The sequence below is a fragment of the Nerophis lumbriciformis genome, linkage group LG15 (assembly GCF_033978685.3).
Source record: "Nerophis lumbriciformis linkage group LG15, RoL_Nlum_v2.1, whole genome shotgun sequence".
In the NCBI taxonomy this organism is placed as follows: Eukaryota; Metazoa; Chordata; class Actinopteri; order Syngnathiformes; family Syngnathidae; genus Nerophis; species Nerophis lumbriciformis.
The window spans coordinates 35,394,105-35,408,991 of NC_084562.2; the positions used below are offsets into that span (position 1 = coordinate 35,394,105).

At 42.5% G+C, this 14,887-nt stretch overlaps 1 protein-coding gene across 4 annotated transcripts in view; it reads left to right on the forward strand.

The window, feature by feature from the left end:
* Nucleotides 1–14,887, forward strand: part of jph3a (junctophilin 3a) — an 85,162-nt gene that overhangs the window by 35,809 nt on the left and 34,466 nt on the right. For all 4 annotated transcript variants that reach the window (XR_009816812.1, XR_009816813.1, XM_061975135.2 and 1 more), the window contains one exon: nt 5,412–6,192. Coding sequence is in view for 2 of the 4 variants with exons in the window: in XM_061975135.2 (XP_061831119.1) it covers nt 5,412–6,192 (781 nt within the window). In the remaining 2 variants the exon portion in view is untranslated. The remainder of the gene's footprint in view (nt 1–5,411; nt 6,193–14,887) is intronic.

A 14,887-nucleotide genomic window follows, 5' to 3' on the forward strand; every position in this document is an offset into this window, starting at 1 on the left:
GCGCATCTTCAAATGTCGAACGAAGTTGGAAGTTGTTGCGTCTCCGTCTGTAATATTCGAACTGCATGTTTTGCATACTGCAATTAGTTTTTTGTTGACCAACTCGTAGTTTTAATACCGAAATGAAACTATCTTTGGCATATTTTTTCCCCACTAGCGCGTTGTTTGACAACTCTTCTTTGTTGGTTGTCCTGCAATTTGATTGGATGAATGCTGTCGGATGAAAACAACGTGGATCTAATTTAATTGGATGTTGTACCGAAAGATACGGAGCGATCCAGAATAACTTTTTAATCTTTGGGTTTTGGGGAAAGTAGCAAGTCTTGTCAAGTCAAACGGCTCAAGTCCAAGTGAAGTCACAAGTCATTGATGTTAAAGTCTAAGTCGAGTTGCAAGTCTCTTTACATTTTGTCAAGTCGAGTCTAAAGTCATCATAGTCATGTGACTCGAGTCCACACCTCTGATATTCTTCACATTTTAATTCATTAAACGCACTAAACTCTAACCAATGTTAGACAAGAAGTGCTACACTAATCAATAAATGTAATGGAAAAACAGCCTACATTACAATTTCGGGAACTAAATCCCATTTTTAAGAGCTTTAATGTTCTCAGAACTTATCAAATGCTGGGATGTATATCCATGACAGGAGGCATGGAAATAATCAAAGATAGACAGTTAGGTTATCATTTTGGTTTTAGGTGCCAGTTTGCAGAGGTGGGACCAAGTCATTGTTTTGCAAGTCACAAGTAAGTCTCAAGTCTTTGCCCTCAAGTCCGAGTCAAGTCCCGAGTCAAGACAGGCAAGCCCCGAGTCAAGTCCAAAGTCAAGACTGGAAAGTCTCAAGTCAAGTCCTAAGTCCTGCATTTTGAGTTTCGAGTCCTTTCAAGTCCTTTTAACCACAGACTAATATATTAACACAGATTGTGTATGCTTTTCAAACGCTGTATTTATTTATTAAAACAAGTGCATTTTAAATTGCAGGAAAGAAAATTGTGCTGACATTGCACTTTATAATAGCACTATTAACCAGTCATTTTAAACATTAACTCATTCCTTTACAGAACAAACACATTGAAAAATAAAGTGCAAATGTACTTATTTGTACAAAAGTGTTAACATTGAAAAAACATGACATATACGTGAACATAACAAAAAAGTTGTACTTTTTATATGTCAGGGCCCTATGCTGCATTGCATTTGCAAAAGACCAAATTAGCCAAGAGTCTGTCAGTCATTTGTGCACGATGGGGGCGTAGTATGATGCCACCATGGCTGAAAACTCGCTCCACTGGAGCACTGGAGGCAGGCACTGCCAAGACTCTCATGGCCACTCGGAACAGTGAAGGAAGAGTCTTCATGTTCAATGCCCAGAACAAAAGGGGGAGAGAGTTGTTTTGGGTTGGTGCACTACTTGTAAGTGTATCTTGTGTTTTTTATGTTGATTTAATAAAAAAATAAAAAAATAAAAAAAAAGATTTCTTGTGCGGCCCGATACCAATCGATCCACGGACCAGTACCGGGCCGCGGCCCGGTGGTTGGGGACCACTGAGGTAAACAACCAACAGTATGTCAGAAAGCTAGCTAAAACGGTACACATATTCATAATATAGTATACATTTTAACTGACCTTTATTTGACTATTTTTGTCTTTTTTTAGGTGGCTAAAATACGCGGTGCTGCTGACCGCCGTCTAACGTTACGTGTGATATATTGACTAACGTAACCCTGCTTAAAAAAAATCACTGAACAAAAAGTATGAATAAGGTAGTGAACTGCAACAGATTCCCGTGTTTGCAATAACGTTATAACGTTAGCAGTGAGTTTACAGCCTCACTGATTTAACTACACAGCAAATAAAAGTCACGTTACTTAGCCAATAAACGTTATCTTACATTCAAAACTTACCGTTCTTTGTGCAACTTCAAATGCCGGACGAAGTTGGAAGTTGTTGCCTCTCCATCAGTAATTTTCGAACCGCATGTGTTGCATACTGCAAACCGTTTTGTGTTGACCACCTCGTAATTTTTATACCCAAACAAAATGATTTTAGGTATAATTTTTTGTTCACTGGCGTGTGGTTTGGACATGTCTTCTTCGTTGGTTGTCCTGCAATTTGATTGGATGAATGCTGTGTGATGAAAACAAAGTAGATCTAATTTGATTGGCTGTTGTACTGAGAGCACACCAGCTGACACACGCAACGCTGATAGACAAGTACACAATGAAAAATACGGAGCGCTCCCGAATAACTTTTTCATCTTTGGGTTTTGGGGAAAGTAGCAAGTCGTGTCAAGTCATGTCAATTCAAAAGGCTCAAGTCCAAGTGAAGTCACAAGTCATTGATGTTAAAGTCTAAGTCGAGTTGCAAGTCTTTTTACATTTTGTCAAGTCGAGTCTAAAGTCATCAAATTCATGACTCGAGTCTGACTCGAGTCCAAGTCATGTGACTCGAGTCCACACCTCTGCCAGTTTGTGTGGATTATGGCTATTATTGCCATCGATTTTATTACTTTTCTGTGCAGGCCTCTCTTTGAACATCATTTGGCATCTGTGTGATGTTTGCATGTTCTCCAGGTAGATGTAGCCCCAAAACATACACATTAGGATTACTGAAGACTCAAAATAGTCCATAGGAGTGATTGTGAGCATGAATAATTGTTTGTCTGTATGTGCTCTGTGATTGAAATGAATGAATGAATGCATGCTTCTTGTGTTTGTTCCATTTAGCATGAAGACCAGTTATTATATTATTTTAATTATTGAATCTGTGTAAAGAAGTAAAGCAACATATTCTAAACCAATATTGTCCAAAGTGCGGTTTGGGGGCCATTTTTGGCCTGTAGCTACTTTTTTATTGGCCCTCGACATGTTCTATAAAAACTAATGAATTCATTATTAATGAGGTATAGTAGATATAACCAACAATTATTTGCTTTTTTTTTCAACCATTGTTGGGCCACAAGCGCCACCTTGAGGGCTGCCAAAAATGATTTATTTCTCAGCTGTGGTCTGTGTGGGCTGCAGCGTTATTCAGTTGTATTACACTTTTCCACCACTTGTGGCAGTAATGACAATTTCAAACAAACATAAGTTTCATAAGTGCAAAAATTATGACTAAAGGTGTGAAGCTGTATTTTCATTTGCACTTGAATTTTATTGACGGTTTATTTAAGAAACATACCGTATATATTATTAAAATAAAAAAACTTTTTTAGAATGCATTTATTTTGTAAATGCATTTTTGTTCAGGTATCTATGAGTCCCTTCTTTAGCAGAATATTTAATTAGTATTTATTTTTCTAATCAGCCTGACCTAAGCGTAAAGTTTGTGTGTTAAAAAATATATATATATATTTGTGATTTACACATGCTTTCATGTCATTTGACAAGGTTGTAAACTCTAAGTCGGTTGATTGTAATTATTGATTACCATTAAAGTCAAGAGTAAGATTACTAATTCAGTATAATTATTTGAAATGTTTGAAATGTAGTGGAAATGTTGGGCGCCGAGGTCAAAAATGTTAAGAACCCCTGACCTACAGTATAACACACAACGTTTTTCAAATACACTGAATTGGTTTAAGCATGTTCACTGTACAAAACATACCCAAGTGACCCCCCTCATTCTTTCATTTTTCAGTATGCAACCCTCAGTGGAAAAAATGCAATGAATGTTGTTTTTATACTTTTTATGCCTATGAATTGTCAGTATATACAGGTAAAAGCCAGTAAATTAGAATATTTTGAAAAACTTGATTTATTTCAGTAATTGCATTCAAAAGGTGTAACTTGTACATTATATTTATTCATTGCACACAGACTGATGCATTCAAATGTTTATTTCATTTAATTTTGATGATTTGAAGTGGCAACAAATGAAAATCCAAAATTCCGTGTGTCACAAAATTAGAATATTACTTAAGGCTAATACAAAAAAGGGATTTTTAGAAATGTTGGCCAACTGAAAAGTATGAAAATGAAAAATATGAGCATGTACAATACTCAATACTTGGTTGGAGCTCCTTTTGCCTCAATTACTGCGTTAATGCGGCGTGGCATGGAGTCGATGAGTTTCTGGCACTGCTCAGGTGTTATGAGAGCCCAGGTTGCTCTGATAGTGGCCTTCAACTCTTCTGCGTTTTTGGGTCTGGCATTCTGCATCTTCCTTTTCACAATACCCCACAGATTTTCTATGGGGCTAAGGTCAGGGGAGTTGGCGGGCCAATTTAGAACAGAAATACCATGGTCCGTAAACCAGGCACGGGTAGATTTTGCGCTGTGTGCAGGCGCCAAGTCCTGTTGGAACTTGAAATCTCCATCTCCATAGAGCAGGTCAGCAGCAGGAAGCATGAAGTGCTCTAAAACTTGCTGGTAGACGGCTGCGTTGACCCTGGATCTCAGGAAACAAAGTGGACCGACACCAGCAGATGACATGGCACCCCAAACCATCACTGATGGTGGAAACTTTACACTAGACTTCAGGCAACGTGAATCCTGTGCCTCTCCTGTCTTCCTCCAGACTCTGGGACCTCGATTTCCAAAGGAAATGCAAAATTTGCATGGTTGGGTGATGGTTTGGGGTGCCATGTCATCTGCTGGTGTCGGTCCACTCTGTTTCCTGAGATCCAGGGTCAACGCAGCCGTCTACCAGCAAGTTTTAGAGCACTTCATGCTTCCTGCTGCTGACCTGCTCTATGGAGATGGAGATTTCAAGTTCCAACAGGACTTTGCGCCTGCACACAGCGCAAAATCTACCCGTGCCTGGTTTACGGACCATGGTATTTCTGTTCTAAATTGGCCCGCCAACTCCCCTGACCTTAGCCCCATAGAAAATCTGTGGGGTATTGTGAAAAGGAAGATGCAGAATGCCAGACCCAAAAACGCAGAAGAGTTTAAGGCCACTATCAGAGCAACCTGGGCTCTCATAACACCTGAGCAGTGCCAGAAACTCATCCACTCCATGCCACGCCGCATTAACGCAGTAATTGAGGCAAAAGGAGCTCCAACCAAGTATTGAGTATTGTACATGCTCATATTTTTCATTTTCATACTTTTCAGTTGGCCAACATTTCTAAAAATCCCTTTTTTGTATTAGCCTTAAGTAATATTCTAATTTTGTGACACACGGAATTTTGGATTTTCATTTGTTGCCACTTCAAATCATCAAAATTAAATGAAATAAACATTTGAATGCATCAGTCTGTGTGCTATGAATAAATATAATGTACAAGTTACACCTTTTGAATGCAATTACTGAAATAAATCAAGTTTTTCAAAATATTCTAATTTACTGGCTTTTACCTGTACTCCACAGCTTTGCACTCAGCAAACATAGAAAATGATGGTGTAATGAAAACAAGTCATACTTGTTACCCTTCTGACTCTCTTTGTGTCTCTGTGTATGTCAGGAACCTACCAGGGCCAGTGGCTGGGTGGGATGCGTCATGGGTACGGTGTGCGGCAGAGCGTGCCATACGGCATGGCAGCCGTCATCCTCTTCCCTCTGCGAACATCCATAAACTCTCTCCGTTCCGAGCACAACCACGGCCCCCCTGCTGTGTTCGAGGATGGCACTGCCTCCACGCCCACGGATGGAATGGTGGCTGGGTTGGCTGGCAGCCCGGTGGGCCGAGGTGGCTTTGCCCTGACCGCTCCAAGTGAAGCTGAACGCCAGAGAAAGAGGAAAGGCCGCTTCCGGCAGTCTATCCTAAGCGGACTGAAACTGCGACGCTCTGAATCCAAAAGCTCACTGGCCAGTCAGCTCAGCAAGCAAAGTTCCTTCTGCAGTGAGGCTGGCATGAGTACAGTCAGCTCCGCCGCCTCCGATATCCACTCCAATGCTAGTGAGAACGAACAGAGTGCCCCCGTGGATGCGACTGTGACAGAAATGTACGCGGGCGAGTGGCGTAGCGACCACAGGGCCGGCTGGGGGGTGAGTCGCCGTTCGGATGGCCTTCAGTACACAGGCGAATGGGCGGCGAACAAAAGGCACGGGTACGGATGCACCACCTTCCCAGACGGCACCAAGGAGGAGGGGAAGTACAAGCAGAACATGTTGGTGAGCGGCAAGCGCAAGAACCTGATCCCACTGAGGGCCAGTAAAATTCGGGAGAAGGTAGACAGATCTGTGGAGGCTGCTGAAAAGGCTGCAGAAATTGCCAAGCAGAAAGCTGAGATTGCCATGTCAAGGTAATCATTTCATTATTTAACCATGGGTGCGGGGTTGGGCATGCATGGAGTCCTGTTAGGGAGTGTACAAGGTGTACTTAGTAACAGATAGTAATGGAAAGTATTCTTCCACATTTTGTTATGTTACAGCCTAGTGTTGTCCCCAATATTTTGGTACCGGTACCGGTACCAAAATGTATTTCGATACTTTTCGGTACTTTTCGATACATTTCTAAATCAATCAATCAATCAATCAATCTTTATTTATATAGCCCTAAATCACAAGTGTCTCAAAGGGCTGCACAAGCCACAACGACATCCTCGGTACAAAGCCCACATACGGGCAAGGAAAAACTCACCCCAGTGGGACGTCGATGTGAATGACTATGAGAAACCTTGGAGAGGACCGCATATGTGGGTAACCCCCCCCCCCTCTAGGGGAGACCGAAAGCAATGGATGTCGAGTGGGTCTGACATAATATTGTGAGAGTCCAGTCCATAGTGGATCCAACATAATAGTAAGAGTCCAGTCCATAGTGGGGCCAGCAGGACACCATCCCGAGCGGAGACGGGTCAGCAGCGTAGAGATGTTCCCAGCCGATGCACAGGCGAGCGGTCCACCCCGGGTCCCGACTCTGGACAGACAGCACTTCATCCATGGCCACCGGACCTGTGCCCCCCCCCCCCCCCCCCCCCCTCAAGGAAAAGGGGAGCAGAGGAGAAAAGAAAAGAAACGGCAGATCAACTGGTCTAACAGGGGGGCTATTTAAAGGCTAGAGTATACAAATGAGTTTTAAGATGGGACTTAAATGCAGGGGACCACAAAAAATGTCATTATTGGCTTTATTTTAACAAAAAAAATCTTACGGTACATTAAACATATGTTTCTTATTGCAATGTTTTCCTTAAATAAAAGAGTGGACATACAAGACAACTTGTCTTTTAGGAGTAAGTAAACAAACAAAGGCTCCTAATTTGTCTGCTGACATATGCAGTAACATATTGTGTCATTTTCCATTCTATTATTTTGTCAAAATTATTAAGGACAAGTGGTAGAAAATGAATTATTAATCTACTTGTTCATTTACTATTAATATCTGGTTATTTTCTCTTTTAACATGATCTATCTACACGTCCGTTAAAATGTAATAATCACTTATTCTTCTGTTGTTTGGATACTTTACATTAGTTTTGGATGATGCCACAAATGTAGGTATCAATCCGATACCAAGTAGTTACAGGGTCATACATTGGTCACATTCAAAGTCCTCATGTGTCCAGGGACGTATTTCCTGAGTTTATAAACATAATATACATTTTTTTTTCAATCAATCAATCAATCAATCAATCTTTATTTATATAGCCTTAAATCCCAAGTGTCTCAAAGGGCTGCACAAGCCACAACGACATCCTCGGTACAAAGCCCACATACGGGCAAGGAATAACTCACCCCAGTGGGACGTCGATGTGAATGACTATGAGAAACCTTGGAGAGGACCGCATGTGTGGGTAACCCCCCCCCCCCCCTCTAGGGGAGACCGAAAGCAATGGATGTCGAGTGGGTCTGACATAATATTGTGAGAGTCCAGTCCATAGTGGATCCAACATAATAGTAAGAGTCCAGTCCATAGTGGGGCCAGCAGGACACCATCCCGAGCGGAGACGGGTCAGCAGCGCAGAGATGTTCCCAGCTGATGCACAGGCGAGCGGTCCACCCCGGGTCCCGACTCTGGACAGCCAGCACTTCATCCATGGCCACCGGACCTGTGCCCCCCCCTCAAGGAAAAGGGGAGCAGAGGAGAAAAGAAAAGAAACGGCAGATCAACTGGTCTAACAGGGGGGCTATTTAAAGGCTAGAGTATACAAATGAGTTTTAAGATGGGACTTAAATGTTTCTACTGAGGTAGCATCTCTAATTGTTACCGGGAGGGCATTCCATAGTACTGGAGCCCGAATAGAAAACGCTCTATAGCCCGCAGACTTTTTTTGGGCTCTGGGAATCACTAATAAGCCGGAGTTCTTTGAACGCAGATTTCTTGCCGGGACATATGGTACAATGCAATCGACGAGATAGGACGGAGCTAGACCGTGTAGTATTTTATACGTAAGTAGTAAAACCTTAAAGTCACATCTTAAGTGCACAGGAAGCCAGTGCAGGTGAGCCAGTATAGGCGTAATATGATCAAACTTTCTTGTTCTTGTCAAAAGTCTAGCAGCCGCATTTTGTACCAACTGTAATCTTTTAATGCTAGACATAGGGAGACCCGAAAATAATACGTTACAGTAGTCGAGACGAGACGTAACGAACGCATGAATAATGATCTCTGCGTCGCTAGTGGATAAAATAGAACGAATTTTAGCGATATTACGGAGATGAAAGAAGGCCGTTTTAGTAACACTCTTAATGTGTGATTCAAACGAGAGAGTTGGGTCGAAGATAATACCCAGATTCTTTACTGATTCTCCTTGTGTAATTGTTTGGTTGTCAAATGTTAAGGTGGTATTATTAAATAAATGTCGTGTTTTAAACGAAAAAAGATTTTGTGATGCTAAAAAATATTGATGTAATCATAGTAGTATCGACTAGATACGCACCAGTGAGGCTGTAATTGCTGCTATAGGTGCATCAACAAAAGTTTTGAGCAAAGGCTGTGAATTACTTACAAATCTTTTTTTTTATTTTTAATACATTTGCAAAACAAAAAACTGTATTTACATTGTAAACATGGAGTATTGTCTGTAGAATTTTGAGGACAAAAATTAATTTATTCCATTTTGATATAAGGCCGTGACATAACAAAATGTGGAAAAAAGTGAAGCGCTGTGAATACTTTCCGGATGCACTGTAGACCACCACACTGAAATAAAAACAATCACTATCGGAGGTGTAAACTTTCATTAAAGAGACTTTTCAAAAATGTAATTCATTGCAGTCCCTCCATTTTTAGAGGCTTTAAAAATCTGGATGGAAAAATACATTGCTGTCAATGATTGGCTGAAGTGTGGAGGCCGTGAACGTCACCAAGTTCTGAGTATCATCATTAGAGATTCTTTACAGGCCCTTATGGCAGCCAGTTAAGGCATTTTTTGTGGATTAAGAGTGATTCCCAACCACTGTGCTGCAGTACATTATTGTTACTATTGTTCGGTCCAACATGCATGGTCAGGGATCGCAAATAGATCCACACTGATGTCCGTGTCTCCTCTACTTAACAGCCATACAAAAGTTACAAACCTCCCAAATATATTACCACTATTTACTTCCATTTATACAGTGTATTACTTTCGTTTACTTTCACGTAAAAACCCCCCACTAATTTCTAAAGGTGTTGCGACTTTTATTTGATTTTGTAGTAGCGACTTGGAACTGTGGACCAGCTCTATACTCTCGGCAGGGTCCTTGAGGGTGCATGGGAGTTTGCCCAACCAGTCTACATGTGCTTTGTGGACTTGGAGAAGGCATTCGACCGTGTCCCTCGGGAAGTCCTGTGGGGAGTGCTCAGAGAGTATGGGGTTTCGGACTGTCTGATTGTGGCGGTCCGCTCCCTGTATGATCAGTGTCAGAGCTTGGTTCGCATTGCCGGCAGTAAGTCGGACACGTTTCCGGTGAGGGTTGGACTCCGCCAAGGCTGCCCTTTGTCACCGATTCTGTTCATAACTTTTATGGACAGAATTTCTAGGCACAGTCAAGGCGTTGAGGGGATCCGGTTTGGTGGCTGCAGGATTAGGTCTCTGCTTTTTGCAGATGATTTGGTCCTGATGGCTTCATCTGGCCAGGATCTTCAGCTCTCACTGGATCGGTTCGCAGCTGAGTGTGAAGCGACTGGGATGAGAATCAGCACCTCCAAGTCCGAGTCCATGGTTCTCGCCCGGAAAAGGGTGGAGTGCCATCTCCGGGTTGGGGAGGAGATCTTGCCCCAAGTGGAGGAGTTCAAGTACCTCGGAGTCTTGTTCACGAGTGAGGGAAGAGTGGATCGTGAGATCGACAGACGGATCGGTGCGGCTTCTTCAGTAATGCGGACGCTGTATCGATCCGTTGTGGTGAAGAAGGAGCTGAGCCGGAAGGCAAAGCTCTCAATTTACCGGTCGATCTACGTTCCCATCCTCACCTATGGTCATGAGCTTTGGGTTATGACCGAAAGGACAAGATCACGGGTACAAGTGGCCGAAATGAGTTTCCTCCGCCGGGTGGCGGGGCTCTCCCTTAGAGATAGGGTGAGAAGCTCTGCCATCCGGGGGGAGCTCAAAGTAAAGCCGCTGCTCCTCCACATCGAGAGGAGCCAGATGAGGTGGCTCGGGCATCTGGTCAGGATGCCACCCGAGCGCCTCCCTAAGGAGGTGTTTAGGGCATGTCCGACCGGTAGGAGGCCACGAGGAAGACCCAGGACACGTTGGGAAGACTATGTCTCCCGGCTGGCCTGGGAACGCCTCGGGATTCCCCGGGAGGAGCTGGACGAAGTGGCTGGGGAGAGGGAAGTCTGGGCTTCCCTGCTTAGGCTGCTGCCCCCGCGACCCGACCTCGGATAAGCGGAAGAAGATGGATGGATGGATGGATGGAGTAGCGACTTCCTTCCGGTCAACTTCCTTTGTTTTCACTTTATCGAAGTGCGCATTCAAGTGATGTCGAGGCCACATTGGGGCCACATTGGGGCTTGTGCGCGTTTACACTGTAGTGTGACAAACATCACATTTTACTTGCAGTGTAAACAGTCAGCTGGGAAAAAAAAAGATTTAAAAAATATCCGATTTGGGCCACTTTCTAGAAGAAAAAACTTACTTTTAAGTTAAACAGAAAAAAAAAAAAAATTTATATCTAAATATTTTTTAACTACTCTTTTTGTTTGTTATTGCTCTGATTCAACTGCTAATATATAACATCAAATCAAATCAAATCAACTTTATTTATAAAGCACATTTAAAATTTACCACAGGGGTAGCCAAAGTGCTGTACAATGAGCAGGTTAAAAGATAAAACGAGTACCGAGCAAACACAACACAACACAAACAGAACACGATAAAAAATAAATAATTAAAATAGAATTAATAAAAACATAAAAACATAAAAACAGGATCACAGCAGGTGTATTATGGGGCGCCATTGCAGGATGGATATCACTCAGTGTTAAAAGCCATGGAATAAAAGTATGTTTTTAAGAGAGATTTAAAAACAGGAAGAGAGGAGGCTTGTCTAACACTCAGGGGTAGGTCGTTCCAGAGCTTGGGAGCAGCAACGGCGAAAGCTCTGTCACCTCTAAGCTTCAGCCTTGTGTCAGGGACCGTCAACAGCAGCTGATCGGCTGATCTTAAGGATCGGGTGGGGCAGTAAGGCTGAAGGAGGTCGGAGAGATAGGTTGGCGCGAGGTTGTTTAGACATTTAAAAACAAATAAAAGGAGTTTAAAATGTATTCGGTAACGCACAGGGAGCCAGTGAAGGGACGCTAAAATAGGGGTGATGTGCTCACGTCTGCGGGTCTGTGTTAGCAGACGAGCAGCAGAGTTCTGCACGAGCTGCAGGCGGGCGAGGGAGACCTGGCTAATGCCAACATACAGGGCATTACAGTAGTCAAGACGAGTCGAGATAAAAGCGTGGATTAATTTCTCAAGATCATGTCTTGATAGAAGCGGTTTCACTTTCGCTATTTGGCGTAATTGATAAAAGCTTTTTTGAACGACGCTGCTGATTTGTTTTTCGAATTTAAAATCTGAGTCAAACTTTACCCCCAGGTTTGTGACAGAGTCGCTGAGATACGGGGTCAGAGTGCCGAGGTCAACGTTGGGGGAGGGAGAGCGACTTGGACCGAACAACATAACTTCTGTTTTGTCTTCATTTAGGCTCAGGAAGTTAGCTGAAAGCCAGACTTTGATGTCGTGCAGGCAGTCAGTAAGACGTTGAACCGTGTTATTTTGTGCCATGGGAAAATAAATCTGGCAATCATCGGCATAAAAATGAAATGCAATACTGTACTTCCTAAAAATAGAACCAAGGGGGAGAAGGTAAAGCGCAAATAAAATTGGGGCAAGGATTGAGCCCTGGGGGACCCCATGTGGTAAAGGAGCTGTGGACGACATAAAACTGTCTACTTTTACACAAAAACTCCTGTCGGTTAGGTACGACCGGAACCAGTTGAGGGCGGCGCCCTTAATGCCCACACAGTTCTCAAGACGAGTGATTAAGGTGGCGTGGTCGACGGTGTCGAACGCAGCAGACAGATCTAAAAGCACCAGGACAACATATTTACCAGAATCAGTGGACAGGAGGATATCGTTAAAAACTTTTAGAAGCGCTGACTCTGTGCTGTGGAGGGCTTTAAAACCGGACTGGAACAGCTCAGTGATACCATTATCCTCTAAGAAGGGCAACAACTGACTGTAGACAACCTTCTCTAATATTAACATGTACTAAAAAACACTGCAGCCACCTTGTGTTCAAATAGTTTTAGGGTTCGTGGATAAACAATGTTAGCTCCTGAAATAATCATTGGGGCGGTATAGCTCGGTTGGTAGAGCGGCCGTGCCAGCAACTCGAGGGTTCCATGTTCGATCCCAGCTTCCGCCATCCTACTCACTGCCGTTGTGTCTTTGGGCAAGACACTTTACCCACCTGCTCCCAGTGCCACCCACACTGGTTTAAATGTAACTTAGATATTGGGTTTCACTATGTAAAAGTGCTTTGAGTCACTAAAGACAAGCGCTATATAAATATAATTCACTTCACTTCATCATTAAACTTGTTTTTTTGTGTGTTGGTACACTTTTTTTTTTACACTACCTCAAATTCAAACTGCACTTTAATGTATTTTCATTAGATATATATACAGGTAAAAGCCAGTAAATTAGAATATTTTGAAAAACTTGATTTATTTCAGTAATTGCATTCAAAAGGTGTAACTTGTACATTATATTTATTCATTGCACACAGACTGATGCATTCAAATGTTTATTTCATTTAATTTTGATGATTTGAAGTGGCAACAAATGAAAATCCAAAATTCCGTGTGTCACAAAATTAGAATATTACTTAAGGCTAATACAAAAAAGGGATTTTTAGAAATGTTGGCCAACTGAAAAGTATGAAAATGAAAAATATGAGCATGTACAATACTCAATACTTGGTTGGAGCTCCTTTTGCCTCAATTACTGCGTTAATGCGGCGTGGCATGGAGTGGATGAGTTTCTGGCACTGCTCAGGTGTTATGAGAGCCCAGGTTGCTCTGATAGTGGCCTTCAACTCTTCTGCGTTTTTGGGTCTGGCATTCTGCATCTTCCTTTTCACAATACCCCACAGATTTTCTATGGGGCTAAGGTCAGGGGAGTTGGCGGGCCAATTTAGAACAGAAATACCATGGTCCGTAAACCAGGCACGGGTAGATTTTGCGCTGTGTGCAGGCGCCAAGTCCTGTTGGAACTTGAAATCTCCATCTCCATAGAGCAGGTCAGCAGCAGGAAGCATGAAGTGCTCTAAAACTTGCTGGTAGACGGCTGCGTTGACCCTGGATCTCAGGAAACAGAGTGGACCGACACCAGCAGATGACATGGCACCCCAAACCATCACTGATGGTGGAAACTTTACACTAGACTTCAGGCAACGTGGATCCTGTGCCTCTCCTGTCTTCCTCCAGATTCTGGGACCTCGATTTCCAAAGGAAATACAAAATTTGCATGGTTGGGTGATGGTTTGGGGTGCCATGTCATCTGCTGGTGTCGGTCCACTCTGTTTCCTGAGATCCAGGGTCAACGCAGCCGTCTACCAGCAAGTTTTAGAGCACTTCATGCTTCCTGCTGCTGACCTGCTCTATGGAGATGGAGATTTCAAGTTCCAACAGGACTTGGCGCCTGCACACAGCGCAAAATCTACCCGTGCCTGGTTTACGGACCGTGGTATTTCTGTTCTAAATTGGCCCGCCAACTCCCCTGACCTTAGCCCCATAGAAAATCTGTGGGGTATTGTGAAAAGGAAGATGCAGAATGCCAGACCCAAAAACGCAGAAGAGTTGAAGGCCACTATCAGAGCAACCTGGGCTCTCATAACACCTGAGCAGTGCCAGAAACTCATCGACTCCATGCCACGCCGCATTAACGCAGTAATTGAGGCAAAAGGAGCTCCAACCAAGTATTGAGTATTGTACATGCTCATATTTTTCATTTTCATACTTTTCAGTTGGCCAACATTTCTAAAAATCCCTTTTTTGTATTAGCCTTAAGTAATATTCTAATTTTGTGACACACGGAATTTTGGATTTTCATTTGTTGCCACTTCAAATCATCAAAATTAAATGAAATAAACATTTGAATGCATCAGTCTGTGTGCAATGAATAAATATAATGTACAAGTTACACCTTTTGAATGCAATTACTGAAATAAATCAAGTTTTTCAAAATATTCTAATTTACTGGCTTTTACCTGTAGATATATATTAAATATAAGATACATATTATATATTTGAGTTTTAAAAAAAAATGCAAACATTTGAAAGTGTTGTTTAAAAAGTTTTATAATATTCATTAAGCTATTGCTACTTTGTTTACTGCAGAATGCAGTTTTTGCTGACAAGCAAAATAAAAAAAGAACTTTGAGAGGAAAAAAAGTTCAAACCCAAAAAACGTACCGAAACAGAACCAAAAACCATGGCCCAAAAACCGAGGTACCATTTGTTATTCGTACCGTTGCACCCTTTGTATGTATCTACCTGTTGATGTTTATACAACATAATAAGTC